Source organism: Varroa destructor, unplaced genomic scaffold (genome assembly GCF_002443255.2).
Source record: "Varroa destructor unplaced genomic scaffold, Vdes_3.0 BEIS01000004.1, whole genome shotgun sequence".
NCBI classification, from domain to species: domain Eukaryota; kingdom Metazoa; phylum Arthropoda; class Arachnida; order Mesostigmata; family Varroidae; genus Varroa; species Varroa destructor.
In genome coordinates, this window is record NW_019211457.1 from 47,475,789 (window position 1) to 47,501,754 (window position 25,966).

The 25,966-nt window shown below is 45.3% G+C and overlaps 2 protein-coding genes across 13 annotated transcripts in view; one reads left to right on the forward strand and one right to left on the reverse strand.

Moving 5' to 3' along the window:
• Nucleotides 1-3,658: 3,658 nt before the first annotated feature.
• Nucleotides 3,659-25,966, forward strand: part of LOC111249597 (G1/S-specific cyclin-D2-like) — a 36,921-nt gene continuing 14,613 nt past the window's right edge. The window contains exons 1-4 of one of the 5 annotated variants that reach the window (XM_086986560.1): nucleotides 3,659-3,994; nucleotides 6,588-6,713; nucleotides 16,059-16,492; nucleotides 22,464-22,679. In XM_086986560.1, coding sequence (XP_086842686.1) covers nucleotides 3,925-3,994; nucleotides 6,588-6,713; nucleotides 16,059-16,492; nucleotides 22,464-22,679 — 846 coding nt within the window. In that variant the 5' untranslated portion in view covers nucleotides 3,659-3,924. Of the gene's footprint in view, nucleotides 3,995-5,073; nucleotides 6,714-16,058; nucleotides 16,493-22,463; nucleotides 22,680-25,966 lie in introns of those variants that run through there. The other 4 variants (XM_086986561.1, XM_086986562.1, XM_086986563.1 and 1 more) reach the window with 4 other exon arrangements.
• Nucleotides 10,121-25,966, reverse strand: part of PolG2 (DNA polymerase subunit gamma-2, mitochondrial) — a 34,422-nt gene continuing 18,576 nt past the window's right edge. For 4 of the 8 annotated variants that reach the window (XM_086986556.1, XM_086986553.1, XM_086986552.1 and 1 more), the window contains exon 2: nucleotides 10,121-11,530. In XM_086986556.1, the coding sequence (XP_086842682.1) occupies nucleotides 10,456-11,511 (1,056 nt within the window). In that variant the 5' untranslated portion in view covers nucleotides 11,512-11,530 and the 3' untranslated portion in view covers nucleotides 10,121-10,455. Of the gene's footprint in view, nucleotides 11,531-11,843; nucleotides 14,445-15,108; nucleotides 15,248-19,421; nucleotides 19,662-23,252; nucleotides 24,985-25,966 lie in introns of those variants that run through there. The other 4 variants (XM_022803646.2, XM_086986555.1, XM_022803645.2 and 1 more) reach the window with 4 other exon arrangements.

The following is a 25,966-nucleotide window of genomic DNA, read 5'->3' on the forward strand; positions in this document are numbered from 1 at the left end:
TATTTCCATTGCTTCCTTTTTCCCAACAGCTAACGATCATTTCGTAATCGCTTTGTGTTCATTGACGACGACGACGACTACATTAAGGTTCATGCAGCCCAATCCAGCGCGACTATGGGGAAATTCGTATGTTTTTGTGTTCATGGACACCGGTCCTGTTATTCAGCCTAATTGTTTACCTGTGAACTGTGTAGAGTCTCTACACATTTTTCCCCACTGATTAAATTTAACATTTTCGTCCTTCCAGGCCAAACCTGTTCCACACGTTGCTGCCGGCACAACCTAGTTTTTTCCTAGTTTCTTTTTTACCACTTTCTGTAAAGCAGTAACCTTTCGGAGGACATAAACGCTTGGGAAGATGTTTCAGGTGAACTGACAATTCTTGAAGGAATCGGGCACCCGTCGGTTATGTTACTGAAACACTGTTGTATATATTTTCGATCTGGATATGCGCGCAAGTCTATCGTCTACGTCGAGCGCTTGTGCAATGATTGGTTCCGTTATGATTTTAATTTTCTTTTTAAACCCCACGTCGTCGCGTGTGGTTTGTCTATTCGCATCTCCATGTTTGTGTGTCTGTGTTAGACATAGTTTGTCGGATAAACCAAGCAGTCAGGAGGTAAAAGCCGCCGACGAACGGAACGCTAGAACGTATCGGTAAGCTCGAGCACAACAAACACAACTTATCGGTAGACAACGGGATACTGCCGTAAACCATATTACGGTTGACTATTTATTTTCATTCCAGCTTTCGTCGCCGTCCCGCAGCCAGCCGTCATCGCTTAGTTATAGGAAATCCTTGTAGGCATTTTGCCCGCTTGCAATAGCGATCACGGTTGTGGCCGCGGCGAAAGAAAGACACGACAAACAAAAAACCACCAGAACGGCCAGCACCGTCATCATAATCGCAACTGCAATGTCCACCATCACAATGGAGAATGTAGTTATTCCAGAAACAACTGCCAAGTGGCAAAATATACCGGTGAAAGCTCTACGAGGAATACGCAGAGCCGTCATCCAATCGGGCAGACGTCGTCAGACAAACCATTATCATCATACATGAAAATAATAATAGTATTCAGCTGTCGTCAGTGGTCGTCTACGGTTCGTGAAAATGAAGAAAAACAAAGACTACCGAGAGAGGTGGCATTAGAAAGCATTTATATATACAAATAGCGTTCATAAACATGTACGCACACCCACAAACACACACACACACACACACACACATATACGAACAAGTTGAGTCATACCACCTGTTTTACCGACGACGAAACATACATTCATGCAGGCATACGCACACACGCACGCACGCACGCACGCACGCACACAAACGGCTAGGTAGTCAGAGAGACTAAGCCAAGATGAGGCAATGTAGATGCTCATATCACTATTGATGTTGCTGCTACTGCTGTTATCGCGTTAAGGAGAGATATAACGGAATGCGATTCCAGGGACCGCCGCTGCGGTAACCGATCGATCGCAACAGTTTCCGACGCAGCTTCGGCGTGACTTATTCCACTATGCATAGCTATGGTCCGACGAAAAGTTACAACTTTTGGCGCAGAAAGTTAGTCTAATGTTGTATTACACGATTCGAATACAAAGGGTAAGCGATTGCCAGCAACAAAAAGAAATAACTGAAGGTTTTTGCTATCTCCGTCGAGGCTGCTACGAGCATTGCGGCAGCTGCAGGCATTGCTCATGCAGTCCTCGTATTGTTAGACGTGTGTCGTTTGACGCGCGTGTTGAAAAGCCTATGTGGCCATGCTACCTCAAGCCGCGTCTCGCAAGAGTACTACGATCTCTTTCAAGGAACAATCAGACTGAGCTGAATAGATATTGAGTAATCAGATTTACATTCGAGTACCAAATCCGGGTTTCACAATATCAAGTACTGTCACTTCTCGGACTTTTCACAAGGGCCTTGTCTTTAAAAGTGAGGAATTTAAGCGGAAATTGACAGCCAACCACGGTAGGAATCAGGTGGATACTAAGGAAAATAGATTCATCCTTAAGTGTAAATAAATAATATATTCAATAAATGTCTCAATATAAAATAGATCGAAGCCAAGGCGGCCAGGAATGTTTGGCGGCATCCGATATTTTCCTTATACTTCTAATTATGACACCTCTTGGCTGAAGACTAAGTGATTACCAATCAGTCCACAAAACGAACGTCATAGTACCTATTGCCTTTGTTCTGACTGAACACGTAAATCAGTTCCTTTGTGATCTGTTGCTTTTACATAAAATTGACAGCGATCGTTCATGCTTCTATACCTACAGTGTTCGGGAACTAACTCTAACAGATAAACGAAAGAGAAAACAACATTAAAAATCAACGTTTTCCCGGTAACTGAGCATTAAAAGGCCAGCAAAAATAGTTTTATATATATTCTGAGTTGCTTACGATCCTCTATTAACATTACATTAGGTGTAAACATCTTTTCCCTGTGAACGTTTGCTGGGTAACGTATTTGCGTGGTGATCTAGGTTCGAATCTTCGAGTAGACACATTTCATTACGTGTTGGAAGCCAACCGTCAGGAAAGATCTAGCGGCGATGTAAACGTAAAAGTCGAGACATCTAGATGTAAGCTTGTTTCTGGTTTTCTCGTGTTTCATTATCTACACCAGTATAGATTTACGCAGTTTACTCGTATAGGATTCGAACAGGCGACTTCGTGGCCTGATCTCAACAACAACAACAACAGCAGAGGAGACGGCTTCCCTTTTTTTTTTCTGTTTAAGTGACATTCATGTAAATTTTTCCACCTGTTCACCTCTGACATACGATCCTTTCATTATATTTAAAGGCATAAAAACACACACTCGTTTTACGGCACACATATTTTTCATGTTTTGAGTTGCTTCTTTGTATTTCTTCATTTTTTGCCCGTCATGGCCACTACCATCGATGTCATTTCTGCAAGCAGTGTTACCATTGATAGAATCGAAACAGACCCGGCCCTTTCTACTTGTTTAGACGCTCGTTCTTCAAATGACGCACGGCCCTCGGATTTCTCGAGCAGTCTATTTTGTCGTAATTCTGCTCATCTTAAAGCCGCGTAGTACCCCTGTATAGACATGCCTGCCGTGCCCCAGCCCCACAAAGCAACCAACGGACGAATGACTGGATAACGAACCCCCTGTCCAACGGTTGCCGTAGTCACTGTTATAGTTGCTGCTTCGACTGCTTCTGTCGCTGTGGCTGCCTTCTCCAAACAGCCACCGTCACCTGGGCGCGCCCGCGCCAACAAATCCGTGGAGTCACCTAGTGGAACGCGCAACCCGGCGCGGTAACCCGTGCTCGACCAGTCTCGACCATTCGCACCTCAACAAAAAAAAAAGCGCGCCAGCTTCGACACAACAAGCGCGGTGTGATCGCCAGCACCATCAGCGCCACCTTCGTTGCCGCTCATCGTCACAACAACTTTAATGTCCGCTACACGGTACACCAGTGACCTATTCTCGAAATATCTACCGCTGATGCTGCTCGTGTAAATAGTGACAGTGGAAGTAAGAGTATAGTATCATAGTAATGTTTATAATAATAATACGTAATCCCTGGTCGGGTCCGCGTGGATAACGCAGACCAACCACATCAGCATCATCATCGTTGTCGACATTCTGCCAGCTTTCTCTCTCTCAATAGGTCGTCTGCCATAGGCCCTGCGCGCGGCGTTCGGCGCCTACATTCGGTTTTCCCGCCAAAACACAGTTCTGGAGAGACATTCAGCTAACTTCTTTGTGTGTTGTTCTTCGTACCGGTTGCTTGTGTGCGGGTGTTGTTATTAGTAGTAACGACGACGGCTTGTTCTTTTGCTACCCTGCTCGTCAGCCACGGGGTCACCCCGACGGTTGTGTCTCAGCCCGCTCCAAATGGTAGTCTGTGATGACGTGTAGTTACTGTCTACGATAGATGCGATGTGTAACTCACCCACCGATCGACCTCCCGCCTACCCGACTGACTGACACGCTGATTCACATAGGTACCGTTCATAGCGATAAAGGAAATTGCGCAGTTCAATTCGGTCGCTAGCGCTTATTCGAGTCGTTTGTTCGTCATACTACACTCATCTAGTTAACCATGCGTGGATGTTTTCTTCTGGCGCTGATGTTGATGGCGACAAGAAAAGATACGTGAAAAAGCGTCACAGGCTTGCGTAGGCCGAAGGATCCGCAGTGACCACCAGTAGCTTGAGCGCTGTAGTCCGTCGTTGGTCAGGCCCTTAGCAGTAGTAGGATTCCCAGCCAGCCTGAGCTAACAAACAATTCCATCCGATTGATTGGATTGTTTAAATCAAGCAAACAGCTGATGATAGCCTAGCGCGCTGTCGGCAATCGATCGGACGGGACGGGGCGTCTGAGAATGGGTGCCATATAATGGAATAGCTGCTGTCGCTAGGCCAAAGGCTGCTGCCGACGGCCCAGTGACGATAAAAGTATGGTTTAGTTGTTGTGGTCCTTTTCGCGCACCACCTAATTTTGGCGTCGCTTTAACCGGGGTCAGAAAAAGGGGAATGTTCGACTGTCTATCAGACAGGCAATGAACAAGAGCAACGAAAAGGGTTCAGTTGATGGGAGCACCAAACACAATGTGCCGTGTGAGGTAGCTACTTCTAGTTGTCGTTGTTACGTAGGAACCTGTGACGCTGGCACGAAGTTTTTACTAGCTGATACAAAAGCAACGAAAGGCAATGGAAGCTCGACGCGTTGTTTGTCCAACTTTATAAAGAGCTTACATAGAACGTAACGAATGAAAGCGGGTAGATTCTTTGTTCTACTGGTGCAGATCAGGGGGGTAAAAACCGTGTATGCGCATACTGTAAATGGCTAGATATTCAGATATTAAGCGGAAAAACACTTATTTGTACGAGCTGTGGAAGAGAATAACGACTTAAAAAAACAGAAATATCATAGAAATGAAAAAAATCATTGTCGCTTCTGATCACTCTCGTCATGATCTAAATACAGAGAACTACATCTAGTGGCGCCAACCAACATCGAAGGCACTGGTAAAGTGGGGGGGGGGGGGGGGGTGCGAATATAATAATAAGAATAATAATAAACGATATTATTTTGCTCACAGACAAGCTGCATACGATTGAATACATACGAAAGCTAGATACGTACTTGAGAATAAGTAATACAGATCCCGTACGGATACTGGTAATGATCAAAGGTTGAATGGTTTGCTTGCGGCCATGCCGTTTGTCGTCGTAAATTAGAAATCGGGGTTATGAACGGGGTAAGAACCGAAACAACGCCTGAGCGTTGCATACGTTTAATAGATAAACGTTTTGAGTCTTCTACGTCTGGTACCGTATATGTTTATATGATTTAAATATATACTTAAAAAAAATCGCTAAAACACGTCTTGATCATAGGAATATTATTCACTTTATTGAAACACACAATTTCGAAAAGTGTGCCGTAGAGCTGCCCTATAAACGAGTTATACTTTTAGAACAAGCATGCGTCCTTGAACACTTTCATGTATATTGTCTCTTTAGCCAATTATGGGGTCTCTTCGAACGTATTAGGTTGGCATGGCTTACTAGATACGCTGGGCGTATCATTTATATACGACGAAACAATAATGGATTTGAATCAATCAGGATCACTTTGTGATCTTCAACAGCAAAAGGTCCAGGCAGCCGACATGCAATAACAGGCCACTATTCTAAGCTACTATTCCTTTTTCTCATCCTAACCAGAAAAATCAGTCGTAAAACCAATCTAGAGAAATACTAAACAAATATTGAGTTCACTTGCGTATTTCCTGCTTCCTGGAGTCTGTCCTGTCTCCAGGTGCCGAAAATACTTCTTATAATCGACTTGCCGCTATAAATAGAACTGTAGGGTGCACTTTCTATTTGAGTAGTTTCGGAATTGACCGCATGACATTTCTAAATTATCCTGTGATGGTTTTAGTAATTATTGATGAAAGACGGTCGTAAATATGATGTATCGTTGCTGGACTCTTCCTAAGTGATTTACGCTTAGAGAAAATTCACATCAGCTGAGGTCAACTGAATGGTTTTCATAGGACCATGCCAATCTTGAGGCACTGCGATGTGAATAGATACGCTTTCCACATTTCGCGACACGTTTTCTGCGTTTGGTGCCCAGGCGGGATCTTACGCAACACGTTAATATGGCACATCAGCTGATATTTGTGTAGTTTTGCTTCAAGTACCGCTAGAGGTCTCCCTGTTTCTCGTGCCAGGTCTGTATTTACCTAATTTGATTAGCAACAACGACATGGTGGTGATGGTGCCTGAAATGAGTCTTCAAATTATGATGATTTTCGCCTGTGTTCCAGGTGCTGTTTTTTTTCTGATGGAGTTTAATGGCATATGCTCGTTGTCGAAGCCCTCAGCAGGAGCTAAGGCCTCCGGCCGTATACTTAAGCAGAGTCGTCTTCTCATTTGTTTCGAGTAGACAACTAACCGATATTAAGCTTCCGCCTTATAGCTAGGGCTGCATGAACCTGGCAGCTTTGAGTAAGCGATGGATCAAACAAATGGTATAAGGACCTTGGAAGCTGCTGTGAGAAACAATATAGCTGTTTATTTTCAGGGAACAAGGCATACGGCATTATGACTACAAACCGTTTCGCGCATTTTACGAAGGTTCCGAGGTGGCCACTGATCGGTAACCAGATCTATGAAATGCATCTGAAGCAATGCCTAACGGCAACACCAGGTAGACTATCGCCGTAAAAAACAAAATGTGTATTCACATAGTTCTTTCTACCACTTATTTGTTGACAGCTCAACCCAACAGACCCAAATGATTAGGCCACATCGAAATATCGTGAAAGGTCTCTAGACAGAAGGCGCTTCTGTCAACGCCCGGTAATCCGTGGCACTCAGCCAATACAACAGTCCGATCGCGGAATGCTTCGAGCTATGGGAATTATATTCCCAGCAGTGCGGAGTTATTTTTACTTGACGATTGGAAAATTGCTATATGCTGTGTTCGCATCTGAACGAAATGCGTTTGGCAAGTTTAAAAGCGATAGTGGCTTGATGAATTTGTCCATGGTGATTGTCCTCAATTTTCTTACGGTGATTAAGAGACAAGAGATACAACTGATGATGACAACCAAATGGATAGGTTATACGAGGTGTGGTAGTCATTCTTCGGCTGCTATCTGTACGGTGCTTTCTATTCAATCAATACGGACACGGAACTACCATGTCATAAGCTATATGCGGGCGATCGATTCAATCTTTGATTGAAAAAGAGCAAGATACCTGCAGTGAAGTAGTTACAAGCTTACGTTACGGTACATAACTTGCAATATCAATCCGTTTCAAAGCATATCCTATTTATAACCACCGCGTCTACATTTACAGTATCCGGTAATTGACGACTTTAGATAACTACTGAAGTTGCAGAGGCTTAATGAGGCAATATATGAAATAGTAATATTAAATAAAACGAATAATGCTGTTGTTAGCATTATCTACGTTCGGTATAGTGCTTGCTCCCTTATAATATACATGCTCTGGTCATTCCGGGATCGAAATCTCGAAAAGTATTTTGAAAATGCATACTCTATTAAACTTTTCTAATTTTATAACACTTTATTGAAATTGCTTTATTAATGAGGTGGTGCCACGGATTGAATAAAGGGAACGAGAAGAAAAGGCTTTGGGTATAAACAACCTTCAAATTTAAACCGGGTCTCGGATTTAATGACGAATAGTATCGGGCCTGTAAAGAGATACAAAGTATATTTCCACTGTTTATATCATAAAAATATGTGTCTTACGTTTGTATCCGATTTTCGTAGTCGACATGGCTAATTCCTTGGTATCGTTTGCCCACAAGGCGTAGGTGAACTACTGTAGAACTCCCATCAAAAAGTAATTGTCAAAAGCAACAACTTATCAGACCGAACAACTTTGCGCTTATGCATGCACAGTGTGCTTCCACATTACATAGATGCGTTTTCGAAATGCCGAAAAGGATCAGCTTTTGTCTGCGATTTAGCGGTTATAAGGTAACCAAGCCTTAGACAGCGTTTTAATAAAGTTTAACTTTTTTTTATTGGTAACAGCACTTGAGCGCTAGAACACGTCCTGTATGATCGTGGAATATTACAAGCATTGCTCTTCCGTCACATCAGAACACTTGTTTCACCCTGTTCGTTTCTGGGGTCTTCCGGCCAACATGTTAGTTACTAAGGGATATCTGCTTCCTCTTTGTGCCCACTACATTGCTCTTGGGGAGAACGGTTTTGAACTTCCCGCAGAGTTAAGGCCTCCATATATGGCGTTCATCGTCGCAAGGATTGCTGCATAGTATTTATTTTGAGACTGCAGTTCAAGTCCTCTAAATATTTAATCCAACTTGAAGCTGCGCTCATAAGTTGATTTAAACGTCTCTTTCAGCCTACCATAGATTCTATGCGTCTGGCTTTATGATCGTCTGTGTCTTATATTAGCATTTCTTCTAAGAACGCCAAATAGAAGGTTTAGGAGCAACTAGCTTGATCATATGTAAGCAATCCCACAGAGATTCTAGAAGCGATTCCTCCCCCCACCTGTATCAAAGGATGTTGAGGAATAGTAGCACCGAACGGTGGGGTGGCCGGGATTATAGGCAAACGATGTCGGTCTGCTTCGGCCAGCGACTCCAACAACAGACATCGAGGGTTTCTTCAACATTTCAAAAGAACGAGTTTCGAGTATTAGATATAAATCTATGCACGTGTTGTGGTACACCGATGGCTCTCTAAGCTGACATCAACATATGAAGCCTTCCATTAGTAAGCAAAGCTCGACAGCATCGGATGGTAGAACAAATGAAGCTTGCAGGTTGCAGACATTATTAATAGCTATTACAGCTTGAATAAGCACAGGCTATTGTATCACTCTACCGATAAAGTGAACAAAGAAGAGCGCAGACAGGCCACAAGTAGACGATATTCATCTAAATTGGGATAACAGCTATACAGATGAACAGACAATTGCATCTGGCAGACAAAACGTGTGCAAGCACACAAGGACGTATTATGCTTGCGACGATATTCAACTTTCACCGTCTTTGACCATGGCCAGCATTGGTTACTTCGTACCGGTACAACGCCAGGTCGACTGTCTCGCGTCTCCGGTCGCATCTGTCTCGACACGTATAACCAGGACCTCCCATTTAATGACGTCTTGCGACGTCGTCGCCGCGCTAGGTCTCACACTGAAAGGCGCCAATAACACTCAGAGTCTCTCCCAGTGGCAATCGACGAGGTCGAACGCTGCGGCTGCTCTTGAAGCTCAATATGTTATTGTAAACACTTTTCAACTATGGCGTCATCACCGTCGATGTAGCATCCCCACGTCATTCATATCCATAAGCCTTTTTAGCGTTCCCCACTATCGCCAACATTCTTGCATATAACTGGCTACGATGGACCTCTCGACAGGAAGGTGATGGCTAAGTGCCAGGACCGGCTGGCGCATTTACTCACCCGCTTCTTTACAAAATCTCAACAATATACGTATGATAATAGATCGAGAATGAAGTCAACACTTAACAGGATAAAACTCGAAGAAAGAGAAACGCTACATGTAGGCTGTCTCGCTCATCATTTCTCTGTGGTTTGCGATATATTTAAGGTTGACTAGATATATCTTTTATGTGTCGGTATTGGTCATGTGTAACCTTGGTGATGAGTCGATAGTCAGAAAAAGTACCCCATCTAGTGCTTGATGATTTCCTCAATAGGTTCGATGCCCTCTGAAGTTGCAAATTTATTGCACAAAGCTAGTGGCTTTAGCGGGTCAGAAATACACTTAGTCTGATTTAGCACAAGTGCACGCTGACTTAAATAAGACTTGAACAGTTACGACGGTATTAACTGCATTCCGTGTTTTCTGGGGACAGGTCACAACTATAGGTTAAATTCTGGAATTTTTTTACTATGACGGTTGCTTTACTGTCCTAGTTACTATGAAGGCGCTTCCTTTCGTAAGGGGATGCCTTTGCAACTGCTTGATAGAAAGAAGTGAAATTTTCCACTTGAACATTCCGTATAACTAGTACAAGGGCTCGCTGACAGAATATTATTAACTTTTACTAGGCACAGAAACTACAACACACAAAGCTGAAAATAACTGAATCCTGGCACTTTTGTTTATTGCCTTGTTGTATTGTTAATATAGGAATCCGAGGCGTTATCTTTTAACAAAGCTATTGACGAATTCAGATACAATCCCTAGCAATAGGAAAGAACGATTACTTCAGTTTAGCTGGACAATATCCGGTTAGATCGTGAACGTTGTTGATCGTACTAAAAAATAGTGTTCTCTCCATAAAAATGCATTCGCAGGTTGTCGCGAGATGACCTTACGGCTAACAAAAATTGCCCTATACAAATCTGAGGACGATGCAGCTGCGCGTGCAAAGAACAATGGTCTCTTGTAGCCAACAAACCATTTCCTTATTCTGACTTAGACGATTTACGAGCGCCTTTCTTTAGAATCAGCCTTCGCTTTGTAGTCCGATCGCCTTTAGAGTTGAAAGGGTCTTCGTGATTGGTAACAGAACAAATTCGTTTATCTTGGTCCGACGCTATGTCTTGCACCGGCTGTACTGTCTTCTTCTTCGCTTGTATCGCCTTAGGTACGCGGATTTGTGTTGACTGTGCATCTTGTTCCGACTCCTTCTGTGCGATGTACTTTTCGCAGGGGTAAGCCATCTCCGTTTTTAGGTACCTCGCTAATAGTGGAACAACCTGATGGATATACATATATTCCGAGCTTGCCGTATCTCGATTCCGTACTTTGACAACGCTGGTCTCAGGTGTGTCTTCATCTATGTAAACATTGAAGTACACACCTAGAAAATCCTCATCTTGGAACGCTTGCGGCGTGACGGCTGGGGTAACACTGACCGTTGGCAAGCACCGAACATTCGATTTTTTCAAATTTGTTAGGATCTCATCTGCACGAGGTCTGAGTTTCTCTGATGCCACTGTAACCGATACTTGGTACGGGACAAGCTGATAGTGCAATCGAAAACATGGAGTATCCTTAATAGTTTCACAACGAGCGTCATCCAGCAAACATCGGACAGCCTCACCGAGTTCAATATGACTACTTATGACCGTTGTTGAACCTTGTTTTTTTCTAATTAGGGTCTCGACTATGTTATCTCGCTTGTAGACAATTTGACTGTGGTCGATGTCAACTCGAACATCTTCGAATCTCGAACAGTTATGGCTAAATCGTTTCCACCAGAGTCGCCTTTCGCGGGTCCAAAAATCAAACCAACGAAAGTCGTCTTGTACAGCGATAAACGTGTGTGTTAGTCGATCCGCTTCAGGAGTGGCTACTCCGATGGTGGCGAAGGTTTTGTCCTTAAAAATGGCCTGAACGAGGTCCTGTCCACCACAAACGTTAGTGCTGTTAGGACAGCATAGTAGAGACCTAAGCCATAACGAAGTAATGTTATGTCGGAGGGAAGTAGGCAGTCCGAAACGAAGGATACCTGCCATTGGCGTGTTCAGTCTTCGCCTGAAAATAAACCAGCAACACAAGGAGTCTAGTTAGCTGTTGAGACGTAGTCTGAAAAGAGTACTGGACTAGGCTGGGCTCATTAAAGTCGACCCAATTACATAATCTTACCTAGCAATAATAACAAAAATAGAGATACAATCACGACAACAATAACGAGGCTAGAATGTCTTTTCCATTGTTGACGCTTACTAAAAGCAAAGAATCTAGTGTGAAACCGTTTTGTTCAAACGAATCGTAGATCCTGCATAAAAGACGACCAGCAGCAAATCTATATGTCGCCGTACGAATGTTGGGCCGATAACAACATTACCAAAGAGCCACAAACGGCATCACTTCACTGGGATCTAGTCTTCAACGAGCCGTTAGATTGTTTTCGACGTTCTTGAAAAGACTAGCTGAAACTGCAATTCCTGCAAGTTTTAGACGGGACGACTCCTGGCCCAGCAGTACAAATGCCGTCATCAACATCATCGACAGCTGTGGCGGTAGTTCATATCCACCCAACAGCCTATTGCAGTTGATATTGGCCAAATGGGCACCGTTACATTTATTATAGGGTGACCACAGTGCGCCTGGACATCGTAATGCTTATACATCCATCGATGGCGTCTTGACCTACAGACTTACTCATATCTTTCTCTAACTTTCACCCTTCGTCTTGCCATTAAAATAGCGTTTCATCGCCTGAACGACAAATATTAGACGAATCTACATACGGCTAATCACGTACGTCGCGACAATTACTTGACAGTCTATAATATAGCAAATAGGCAAACGATGCTACTAGGTGTGCAATGTTGACTGGCCATCGGAACAACCGAAACGTAACACAGTACGTATAGTAGAGGACGGTGAACACGACGACCGCGTCGTTGTACAACTGTATACTCGTAGGACATGCATTGGTTCATGAATGTTCTGCACTGACTGCAGTCCTTTCTCAGTGTCCCTAAAGAGAAGGACAAAAACAAGACGGTGGTAGTTCGAAGGCGAAAGACGTCTTGGTTATGCCGCGTCGATACGTCTTAATCCGCTGTCTACTGCAAAATTTTGTTGTAGGTTGCCCTGTACCCATTCTGGGCTGTGTATCGGTAATATGTAGCGACCGCGTGTGACTCTAGAAGCCAAGGCAGTTTCGCGCGGATTTTTCTTGCGTTAAGGAAAGATGGGTTAGACCACCTATTTGCGGCCAGCTGAAACCGTAGTAAACTATATAGTAGTTGTAGTACACAAAGGGGACCGCCAACTGATAAAGCTACGGGAGCAGGCGAGTGCTAACTACACCTTTGAGTCCACGATGGATTTTGCCTCGAAGAGGCATTCATCTGGCTGACAAACCTGTTCGAAAAAGCGTTGATTGGAATACTAAAATGTAGAGGTTGACTGTAGCTACTATTGCAACGCCGATGGCAATTTATATAGCGGCAATATCTACCAAGAAACGACTCTTGACAAAAGAAGAACCATAAAGCAAAGCGAAATAAATAGACGAAGATTACAACCGCCGCTGTTGCGGTCACTTCAAACTAACGCCAACCCCTATCACTGTGTCTATGACGAGGACTACACAAGCATATATCCTTCAGTTGCAAGATAGTTTCGGAAGTCGTGCCATAGCCGTTCGTTGGGAAAATCTTTTTCTCCTCTCGTCGATCATCCTGGTCTGCTCTTAAACCTAGCTCGGATTCGACACCTGCCAATGGTGGGAAACAAGAATGAATCCAATATCATCCATATATGAAAGGTCGGGCAGAGGGTATACTAGAAAGTAACACATCTTTAGCATATGCTAATTACCCACTACGATCAACTGCATTCAGGGTTGGTACGTCTTGTACATAATTACTGCCCAGCTCACTTAATCACTAAAATTTGCTAGGGAGCAATGCATGGGTTATTCAACCACGACAATGCGATTTGGATAGTGCCTTTTCCGATGCCTGCTAGGACTATTTGAAGCGTGAGCAGCGAGAATGGTAACAGCGTATTTACTAGAATTGAACGTACATTGGAAGAAGTAGACATTTATGAATACCGCAAAGTCAGTCTTCGAGAAAACACCTTGACGCTCGGTTAGCATAGCTACATTCGTGCACGTCAGGCAGCCTGAACTTTCCGGCCTTAGCGAACCAACGTTTGATCTGGTGACATTTAATTGCTTGCGGTTCATAGGTTGGCTAGAAATGAACTTATCTTTCAATGACAAGGTCCGCAAGGCTACACAAAAATGAATATGATTAATCCCTCTCTCTAGCGATAGCATCGTTGGCGAATCGTCGAGGTTGTAGTCTAGGTTCAAATCCGAGCGTAAACAGACAGACAGGCGGATTTCGTTACGTGCTGACGGGACGGCAAAAGCCGTTACTGGACTTAAAACTCGAAATATAGAAGACAAAGGGCATACATAGGCTGATGCTTAGTTTCGTTCGATGCTAGTTCTGCTACGTTGTCTATTTTTTTCAACTCTTCAAGCGCTTCTGCTAACAGTCGAAATGACGCGAAGTAATCCAAAGGAAGTGCAGATTTGGTTAGGTGTAAAGCTGCATGACGTATGCCCGGGGCAAATCATGAAAGAGAATAGGAATGAAATAACGATAATTGACGGGTGAGCTTTTGAATCTTTGATGGCTGACAATAGCTTATTATTATTTGAAGTGAGGTTGTTCTGTATAGCTACAGAAGGGTAGGAACATTAAGGAACGGCCACGATATAGTCCTGCCGCGAAAATAGTTGAATAGAGACATGCTATCCTGTGGGAACCGTGTCATGCTGTGGAAGTTATTTGGTCGTAGGTTACTGGATGAAGCGCTATTTGCGTCGATATAGGCAATATTTAGAAAAGAAATAATAACATTAAATTCAAAAACTGACTGCGTATATGACCAATGACGTTTATAAGACTATAAAATGTATATTCAATATGTAACACTTCGAGTCCTCGACAGGTGCTATCGCGTCGCGATAGATAACATTTTGTCAACATATCCACCTCTACATAACAACTGCAGCTCACTAGAAATGTTACCACTGTATCTATATGGATATTGTTGTGACGCCTCATCCCACATAAAATCCTCCCTACCCAACAACAACAACAACAACAACAGTGTGAAATTTAGTCCAAGCGCGCACCTATCCTGTCATAGCAGACAGATCTGGTGAAGACGTCCGTATCGCCAGCGACGCTTCAAGGCAATGCAAGAAGAGGAACTGGAATGATGTGAGGCGAGTCACACTTCGCTATTTTAGGTTTCACCGCGCCTTTAAACGGCTCCACCGATGATCCGCCGTGAGAAAGCCACGGTGAAAATCGAACGGAGAATCGTAACGAACAAAGGCAAACGTCTTCACCATCAACAACAATAACAGTGTCGACCACAGGCAACTTCACCCGTTGCTGGATGGAAAAGTTCATGCAACTAACATGCGCCTGATGCCTTTCAACCATTAGGAGGACAGCGGTGGTTTGCGACAGAAGAGCACACAGTGCAACTTATATTAGCTGGAGTAAGCAATTGGGGCAGACGGATTAGGCCGTGGTCCTTGTTCCGCCATCGTACTCGTCCATACTCACTTATGTGCAACAGGTTGTCCCATCGGTGAGTATGGTTGGGCTTTCTACCAATGCAGCGCAAAGTCAGGAGGAGTAATCAAGCATCTGTTTCACGGACTACATTGGCTGCTAATACCCCCTGTAAAGACATAGCAGCTCCACGGAGAGCGTAGGCTTAGTAAAAATCGCCACGTCCCAACAGTAGTCAACAGGGGCAGGCCCTCTAGGTTCGGGAGCTCCCACTCTGTTTGGATCCTGGGTTCAGCTCAGCTCTCTAACTACATGTCTGCTAGGCAGCAAACTGTGAACCGGAGTAGCGGCAGTTGCCGACCAGGCGAAAAACGTAGCTTCTGGACACACGGTACAATGACGATGCGCGCTGCAAAGTCGGATGAGACAGAAGCTGCGCTCATAGCGGCAGGAACATTCCCCGTGAACGGACAACCAGTCATGTCGACCGCCAGGAAGTGCGAATCAGCCTGCGCGAAGGAAAGTGTGCAGTGAGCAACAGCCTCTTACAAGTGGAGAGGGCGCGATTTCGACCCTCTCCGAAAGATGTCGCCTCGGTCGTGGCCGTAAACATCAAGCACTTAGTCGATTTTCATTCCCACTGAAAACCGGGATCAAGCAACATGTCTCTATAAGATAAAAAAAACCAAGCACCAAATACCAACCTCTATCTTTAAAGTATACCATCAATGACAATAAGGCAAGTTTGTCGCAGAGAAATAAGCAGTAGGGTCTCATCGTTCGATTCAAATCTATCACACAAGCTGGTTAATTACACAGCCCAAAAAGATATAGGGCGGGCAATCACAGAGGTGACGGGCGAAATTGCCTACCGTGACTCCACCAATATCTACCAAAGTTTATACTAGACCTGTGGGAGGTTGCAATAGCCATCTCTGTCAGGGAGCCTTAGCACAGCCGAGAATTTTAGCGGCCTGGTGCAGTGTGTGTTTAATTTTAAGTGTTGCAGGCGTTGGCGTTCGTCGCGCATGTGAAAAGTGTGTTCAGCAATTCGAAATTATTCGAAGAAGTTCATCAAGAATCTGTGTCGTGCCGTTGTATCTTCAATTTGTCTGAGATAGTTAAAGTGACAGTTACTTTGAAGCACAACAGAAAATACGAAGCCGCTGTCACGAAGTGCGCTGTTATCTACGCAATGACGATGGATCTTATATGCACAGAAAAAGCAATTAGCGAAGTTCACTACCAGTCAGTTCACGATCGCCTCGCATTACGAGATACTGCCTTGTTCGACGAAAGTTCAAGAGTGTTAAGGAACTTGCTAGAGCTCGAGGAACACCAAAAGAACCATTCCGTTGATGCCAGACTTTTCCAGCGGGTTCAGACTGATCTGCAGCCAAACATGCGACGAATCGTTGCCAACTGGATGCTCGAGGTGAGTTAAAATCTGGTCTGACCAGGCATTTCCCACCCAGGCTGTGTACTATTGTATTTGCCATTTATTCCATGTAACAAACGTGTTTAGGACGTCTGTTGTAGCATCTCTCAAAGGAAAATACATAGAGAGCATTTTGAATGTTGTTTATGAATGACTTAATGGTGTGATTGCTTCGCCATTACATTTTATCATACGCTCTCGTAACGGGGAATGGTCGTTTTATTGAGGCTGTATGATTTTAAACCCATTTCTCGTATGTTACATTTACTTCTTTGCTAGTAAAAAACAGTACGCAATCAAACAATAAGTTCAATGATTAATTTCGTAGAGGATATATATATATCTATATATATATATATATAAGCGTACATATCTTGAACATGCTACATTTTTTCCGAGCCACAAACGACCTAAACTGAAAAGATCTAAATAAGGCCAACTCGAAGCGATCTCACCGCAGAGGTACGGGCTTCAACACGTTCTAATGTCCACTGTATTCACCTAAAAGAATACTGGATACCGGCTAGCCATCAGTACGCGTGCAACACATAGACACAGGGGCACACACACATATACACCCACAAGAACGACTTTGTTCCTATTGTATTATCCTTCCTAGTATCAGCTACCCTGACACAAACATGCGAACCATAAGATGACTTCGTCACTACCCCCGAGATACCGCAATTCTAAACTTGTACCCTCGCTATACTGGATGTTGCTGTTATTCAGGCAGGCACTGTTTGAGGGAGCAGCCCACTAAACAGATGGGCCCAGCGGGTATACCACGCATCGACATCTACCCATTCACTCGACTTCGTCTTCACATGTGGCATGTAACACATGTACTATCAGTATCACGCTCCATTTATCGAGTTGTACTATACACAGGATAACGTGACTGCGTAGTCTAAAGTACGGACATTTTAATTCGTCAATAATGTCATGTATGCATGTTTCAATAACATGATATCTGCGCTTTGCCATGACGCGGCGCCTGAAATCTCTCTCTCTCTCTCGCATAGACGAGGAATCATCACTTCATTCTATGATCTGGCCATGTTTCTCAGAGCGACTCCGCTTGACTTGGCCGCCATTAAGTAAATGGACGAAACGTGTGTAGAAAAAGTCTAATAATAGTTGTTACTACTGGATTTAACTGCAACTCCAGCCAACCACGAAGCTTCGGCGTAATAAGCAGCGCTTGACTAGTCGATCTTGGCTGAACCCGAATCAGACAGATGGATCGTAGCCATGCCTGGGAATGACCATTAGGGCCCCTGCTCAGTGTCACTGCATACGTAGTATACACATATATCTTTCCATCCTAACGACCTATGAGAAAAGATGGCAATTCAGTGTTCACGGATCGTATTCTCTGTTCCACGAAGTGATAACAATTTTGCGCGCTAAATTAATGTCTTTAGTAGCAGCAGCGTCGCCGTAATTGTTGCACTGTGGCACGCGCCATGATAGCTACGTTTCGCCATGATTCCTACGCCAGAATCGAGGTTATACCTAGAGAGCCGCTAAATACCGTTATCGTTGTTTCAATCAGCGTCAGCACTCGGAATAGAAAACTACTTTCATATACTTAGTTTAATCAGTTCGATTCAGGTCTTTAGCGTTCGTCTACTGATGAGTCGTACTAGTTATAGAACATTATTGAATAAGCTAATTGTGCTATACAATGTCACTAGTATATTATAAGCCTACTGTGCTTTTGACGTCAACTTAACTGTATTACTTGCTACGGTATTCAGTGTTTTTGCAGGCCTTGAGATGCCTAATCGAGCAGTTGTACGTACTTGTTTATAAATGCCCCTGAGTCCCTAGCATACACAATCATCCTTTGTTGCTTAAATTATATCGTAACTTTTTTTTATTGACGCTGCTCGTTAATTTCGTTTATCCTATGCGTCGACGTGTGACGTATCAGCACATCGATCTATCGAGTCACAGAGTCGCTTTCTCATCTAAAAGGGCCTTGACGAAAGGCAGGTTCTTCGTGGACCTCTGCCTTTGTCCGGTGTCGTCTCATATTAGTTGGCTTAGCTGAGCTAGCTCACTAGCAGTGCCATCCTGCTCGGCGCCTGTCGTCAGGACTCTAGCGCTTTCTCGAGTCGGCGTCTTCGTCCACGATCCCCCGGCCGCCGCTGCTAGCGCCAACGCCTTCGCTACCGAGACTGTGGCCGTCGCCATTCGCACATCTCCAATTTTGATATGTTAGCCCATCGAAGGCACCACGCTTGCCATTCGTTCACCTATATATGGTAGTTAAAAGCGATGAGGATATGGAAGACGCATTGTCGTATAATGACGGCGACATTTTTGGCTCAGGAAGTCTCGTGTCATCGCCAAGGCTTTCTAGCACGACGATCTCGGCTTTTTGTTGTTATGGCTCCTGACGAACAATAGCAGCTATCAGCAGTTTCTTGGTTGGCTTGATATAATCAACAAGTTATTTGTTGGATTTCATGTTTCCGCTCTTAATAGCAGCACCAATAGAGTCGGCTACGGCAGCAGCAGTGACGATGGTGAAGAGTCATCACCGCTGGCGCGTCTCCTGTAAGCTCGACGCGTTCGTGTCTAGCTGCGTTGCTTGGTCGAGGATTACTAGACATTATCGACTGCAGCGGCATCCTTGAGGGGGTAGATGTCACTGTTTCCCCACCTGTATTCGTCCCTGCGTGTTATGTCTGCTTGAAACATATGTACAACATGGCTTGATGCCCTTTTGCTTAACAATGAATGGGTACAGAACACGCCGTTTTGTTGAGTATCTATTTTGTCTAGCCATGGACAATGCCTATCGGGCATCATGTACACACACACGCACACTATAGATACGTACTAGCTGTTTGAATCAATTTGGAGCGAAAGTTTGCAGCCCAATCTGACTACCTGCCAATTTAAGAGTTCTTACCCTTAGAAACAATGATAATGGAATATCTACGGCAGCGTGGTCTCTTTAACCCATCAAGATTTGCCAGTCTGATTTGGAGTTTAGTCTTTCCATGCTTCTCGGTCGGTCCCTAGTAAGGCTTGTTCCCTGTCGTCGGTCATCGTCCTTATCAGTGTGTCCTTCGTTTGCTCCTGTACATACGCGAGCAGACTATTGGATTTGTTTAGAATTTGTTTTCTGTTCAGCGCGTATCTTGTTTGGTAGCCGTTTCTTCTCCTTACGATCGTATTCTGTTCAATATAATACAATAGAAAAGATAGTACAAATCAAAATAACTATTCGGAAGCCTTTTCAGCTATTTCCTAGTTACCGCTAGACCTTTAACCAGGTGGCAACATATTTACCTACTGGCCTTTCTAGAATTTTTCAAATCCATATAATTAGGTAAGAAGGCACTAGATGGCGCGATGTCCACGTTAGACCATGGTTGCAGCTACAACCGCAAGCGGTCGGTAAATATGTCGAACCCAGTCTATGTCTGCTTATCTCATTGGTTGCGAACAGCATCATGATATCGGCAGCAGCTGCAGAGCTACTGCTGTTAAGCAGGGACGGCGCGCGCAGACGAGCCGAGGCGAACGAAGTGTACTTATCCAGCACCAGCACACTTAGTTTAACATACGACCAGGCACACGGATCAGTAGACACACGGACTTTTACCCAGGCAAATGCATAATGCGCTGGAATGCGGTGATGACGTAATGATCATTTTCGTGGTGCTGATGACGGCGGCTCTGTTGCCTAGTGGCAATCGCTGTCCGTCGTGGTCCCTGAATGGTCGACCCGGCCTGTCCCCCTGTCCCGTCCAGTTCCTCAGCCATCGGCACCCCGTTGCTGGCTTAGGTCCGGGACTAACAACATGGCAATACAAGGCGGCAGCAGACACGAAGGGTCCGCCCCTTCGCCGACGCAAAGCCCTCCCCCGGTTCCCGTGCGCAGCTTCGCGCCAAAATCCGCTTTGCGTCAGCCATCACGGCTAGTTTGCGCGCGCCGCTACGGCGTTTCGCGCGGGAAGCGGGTTGCAGTGGCTGTTGACGATCGCGGTGGCGGCGGCGGCGGTGGCGGACGCTGCCAGCAGAACCAACAGCTACAAACATCGCGTCCATACGACGCTAGCAGCAGCGAACGTCTTGCGTTGGTTATTGCGTTATTAATAGCAAACGAAACGTCTGCAAACGCATGAGGTTCAGCGGCCGGCAGCACGTAAATCGGCATCGTCAACGTTGTCGTACGCGGCGGTAACGGCGGGTGCAGTCTGGTGCTGGGGCGTCCGTCCACCGCTCCGCTGGAGTTTGTATGCCCTTCGGGCGTCCGCGGTCGGCTGGCGGGATGGCCATAGACACTGCCGTCATGGTTCCAGCGACTGCTCCCATTGCTGCTTCCAACTAGTTCTGTCCCACGCATAAGGAGGCCGCCCGTTCGTCCGCCTGCTTGCCCGCCGCGGCCGCCGCCGCCGATAACGCCTATTAGGCCGACCCAGATGCCTTAGCCGCGCCGGCGGTTCATTAGGAAATAACGTCTCTAAACAGAAAGTGCCATAGCAACAACAAGCATTCGGCTATTCGGCCTGCATACGGTCACTGGCATATCAAACGAAAGCCAGACACACATACACACATCGACTTGGAGAGTGGGCGCGTCCGCACATGCAAACATCAGCAACTACAGACGCCTATGATATTGCAAGTATGGCGCTGTCCTGAACGATACGAAAACAGGCGACAAATAGCAAAAGAAAACAGCAGGAAGCAATCTGTTCGCGGTAGGCCAATCTCACACAGCAGCGTGCTGGCATTTCTGTCGGGCACCGTAAACTATCCTACTGTAGCCATTTCTATATATCATACAGTGCATAAACACTGTTATAGAAACGGTACATGTAACGCATAGAACCGGATAGACCAATGTTGTGATTGGGGCAAAGCATTGTTTCCCGCTGCTAGTATGGGATGATGAAACATCAAAGCCTAGGCTTCAAGGATGATGTGATCTTAGTGGAATCGTGATAGAAAAAAGAAGGTGATTGTTTCGTCTTGAATAACACTTCAAACGAAATAACGGGTCACTCAACACGCTGGTCGTAGTTTCTCGTCTGTACATTGGTAGATCGTATCGATTCTGCTATTCCATAGTTCAACAGAATCAGGCGCTCTCATACAGACAATATGTATGTGTGTGTGTGTGTGTGTGTGTGTGTGTGCGTGTCACCTATAGAAACATAAGCATCTTCTTCTATCATAAAAGATAGCAACGCAACGCTCAAATAGCGCGTATCCAATGCAATCATCAATGTCGGCTGGTAAAAGTGCTACTTGGCCAAAAGCTTTCCGTAACGTTTTACAACGGTGGTTCTCGACGATATTACGAAACAAAATAATCGTTGGCGTCCCGTTCATACATTCCGAAAATACGTGAATGGGGGACATTTAATTTTTAAATGCTCGCCAGACATTTAAATCCCCGGCAACGTCGGACGTCCGTTGAGAATCGCGCTTCCAAAAATCGACTTTTTTCCCCATCGACATATTTGAATGGCGACCTCGGCTTCGGGATCGTCACCGAAAGAAACGGTTATCTTCCAAAGCTTCGAACTAATTTCCATCTGGAACATGTTGAAATCATCGTGTAAAATTTCACCGTTTAGGTACGCCGTATCAACGCGATCTCAAGGGTTTCCGCCCTTTGTACAGCTTTTTACTATTACATAGGTTCTAAGCCGATTGATTGCATCTCTGCAATGAAACATCCTATGCATTAAGCTAGTAAAGGGCTGCATTTTGAATTTGTTTCAAAAAGACCGTTTAATGATTGGCGATCGTTCTTGTTAACCGGTTTTTCTTTTATATTAGTGACGACCTTGGCGGGCAGCACTGAAAACACGATATCGACTAGCCATTAGGCAGTGCGCGGATATCTACATTCACTATTAATCACAATCTTTACTAAGCATAAACACCAACTTTACGGATGGATTCACGTTTTGATGTTCTTTCCTTCCTGCAGGTGTCTGATACTGAACTATGCCGAGCTGAGGTGTTCCCACACGCAATGCACCTGCTCGATCGGTTCTTGAGCAAGAAGATGGTACAAAAGAATCACCTACAACTTCTCGGCACGGTCTGTCTTCTTCTCGCGTCCAAGATGCGTCTCACGCGACCATTGACCGTGGAGAAGTTGCGCATGTACACCGATTACAGTGTTAATTGCCAGGAGATCCTGGTGAGTACCTTTTGTGTGTATTTTGTTCACGGGAACAGCGCAAGATACGAAAACGCTATAAAGGATTGTTGAAAAAAAACATAGTGCGTTGTTAGGTCTTTAGTCTAGTCCGTTTACGGTTAGTGGCACGACGAATTATACTCGATCGATAGATCCTAGTAGGATGGTCTAACCCGTACACCAAACGCACGTGGGTTAGCATTATTGAACCGTTTGGGTCGTGTTTCTTGGCTGGGCCGCTGTTTTTGGCTCCGCACCAGTGACCAGCCACCATAGACCGCACTCAAGAGCATGGCCCAACGATTGGCGTCAAGATGCGACAAGCATATTGTCGAATGTGGCCACGTTGCCTATGAGAATATTGTAACCTAAGCTGATTACACATATGCGTACGATATCTGGGGTGCGTTCGGTTTCCTTGTAAAGGTCCTTGTATCTACCACACAATTTGATTGAACATAGAAGCGCAACACGAACGTTTTTTTTCCAATAAATCTATTAAATAATAAGAGGCGTAATTTTCATAATAATGTCTTATGCCATAATAATGTTTATTGAACAGTAATAACGTACCAAGTTAGAGCGGAGATATGTGTGCATCCGGCATGTCGACGGCGCCTGCATAGGCTCGAGCCATTGCTACCGCTGCGCCCAAGTTCGTTGCTAACTCGATTATATTGGTACCGCAACAGTCAATTGGCAAACAGACGATTCGCGAGTTATTATCTCTCGCAGGTAGAATATAACAGGGGCAAGAAAGATCGTCAGCAGATGGACAATGCAGCAAAGGGGTGTGGACTGTCTTTAAACTACTGCATATCTACCGTACCCTGCTTTATCAAGCATTAGACGGCATCTACCATCTGTAATGTTCGGCGAATTTCCATCCGCCAACCTGTTCCACGATCACTCAGTTAAGTCCGCTCTGTATATATTCATAGACTGGTTTCTGCGATCAGGGTGCCCGTGCAACTTGTTCCTGTATTGCGCGAGGAAAGTTCCGACGAGTTTTATCTCGTCAAGTTCGAGCCTTACACAAGTCATGCGACAGGCGGACTGGCAGTGGCCGTACACCCTACCTGGATCACGATCACCCCGCTTGCACGCCGGCGCATGCCTCGTGCTAAATCGCTGTAGAGCTTCGTTACAAGCAACTCTATGCAACCCGTTTGCATTCCTAGCTGGCCGAACAAACCGATGGATGGATGGATGGATGGATGGCCAAACAAGATTTTTTGCCTGGAGGGGCCCTGTTCACGGCTGCTAGGGCGAGCTCCTACGACCGGGTGAAAATGTGATTGGAACAATAAAAACTGTATAAACATGCGCCGCACTCTAGTTCGCTAAGCTATGGAATGGTGTATCTATGCGACGAGTGAGCGCGTGTATTGCGATGACATGACAGGCGATATGGATAGCCAGCTCAATGCTTCCAGGATGCATGTCGAATACACTAACAACAGCGACCCTAGTAGTAATGGCACTGGCCTGCTGGCACCACATACGATGATCCTGTAGCCAACAGTTTGATGGGTAACGATGGCGATAGTGTAGTCCATAAAAATGTCGATCCTCAGGACCCATGGACTTTGTTTGTGCCGGGTCGCTTGGGTGTGTGCCGTGCGTGTATGCGACGAGAATATTCGCTCGCTGAGAGGATTACGACAGGAGGGCCTATATGCAGGCCTATATTGCAGAGGAATATGGTGGAATTGGCACGGCCTGCGCGAACATTACCTATAACACAGAGCCGGCACTAAACAAAATATTGGTCGTATTGCTCGTCCTGATAGTGACGATGATGATTATATGTGAACTAGCTTCTTATTGTGAACAGATGCTACACCGCTCAGCCCGATGAAAGCTTTTCAAGTTTTAAAGCATTTGAAAGTAAGAGTAAAAGTCGAAATAATTTGTTGGGTTTTCTTGCACTAGTTCTGTCCACGAACACGATATGAATTTGGACAGAGGAAACCCTTATAGGGTAACGCTTATAGGGTCGCTCAGTACGCTCGTTGCAACAGCACACAATCATCTGGAGCGCATCTGAAAACACACTCGACAATTCTATGTCAGTTTGAATAGATCGTCCGATCGGCATGTATAATGATGGCTTCTATAGGGTAGATAGATGAAGTGTCATTTACTGGGGTGTTAGATATGAGAGCGACCGTGGCGACGGACGGACAGAAAGCCAACGAAAAGTATCTATGGTATGGCGCCAAAAACCAAGTAAAACTTAGCTATTCCGCCAATGCCAAACGAAGCATAAAGTTGCAGCGGTTTTTTCTATTCCTTGCTACCTAAATGCCACTGGATGCTGGTGAATACTGAATATTTGTCTGTGTGTGCTCCCCGTGAACGCGCCACGAGCATATCATGTTGTGCGAACCAAGGAACCCACTGCACAGACCTTATCCAGCTCAGCTTTACTTCTAGGCACGTCGGCTTTAGGTGTCACTGATAAAGTCAGAGGAAACAAGTAGCACCCGGTAGGCCGCAGGGGGCTTAGCCTGTATACGTATGCATATATATGCGAACTATCATGCATCGTCAAAGGTCTTCTGTTGGTAGGCTCATTGGCCTTACAATAAGGTAAACTACGAACGACGTGGGCGCCACCGGTCTCGTCTTCGTTGGGGAACGACGCATTCAAACGATGAACAAGCGAGGGACGGCGACATTTGGTCGCTAGATGGGACCGGTGCTTGAGAGCCATCCCGCCGTTTCATAAGCTAGAGCTAAACGCGCCAAACGATCCCACGGCACGGCAAAACCATTATAGCCACTGTGGGCGACGCTGGGTGAGAGATCCAGCCCGTGTGCGGCGATCCAGTACACAAACGAACAGGCACCAGTGGTGCCATCATCGTGCAGGACTGTTCAGTAAACAAGCCTGGCGTAGCAGCACTGTCAGGGTTCGTCGTGCTTTCTTGGACCTACCTGTTGCTCAGCGCTAGTGGATGAGGATGGAGCAGTTTGTCCTAACCGAGCCTGACGCTATCCTCGCTGCTGTTGGCGACGGTGGATGTGTGCATCCGGCGTAACGGGACAGGTGCACGCTGGGCGTCCATTTGTGGCTGTGTACGGCGCTTCTCTTGAACGGCCGCTTATGGTTTCGTCGACTCGATAACGAACGTGGACTCGTAATCTGCAGAGGGAGCGGGCAGCCAATACTGAGGAAATCATGTCGACACATAAGCTATGCAATTGTTGGAGCTGGCGACCGTTTGCATTCTACGTCATGTTGATCATCTTTTACTGAGTGGTTCCGTTTTCGTCGGACT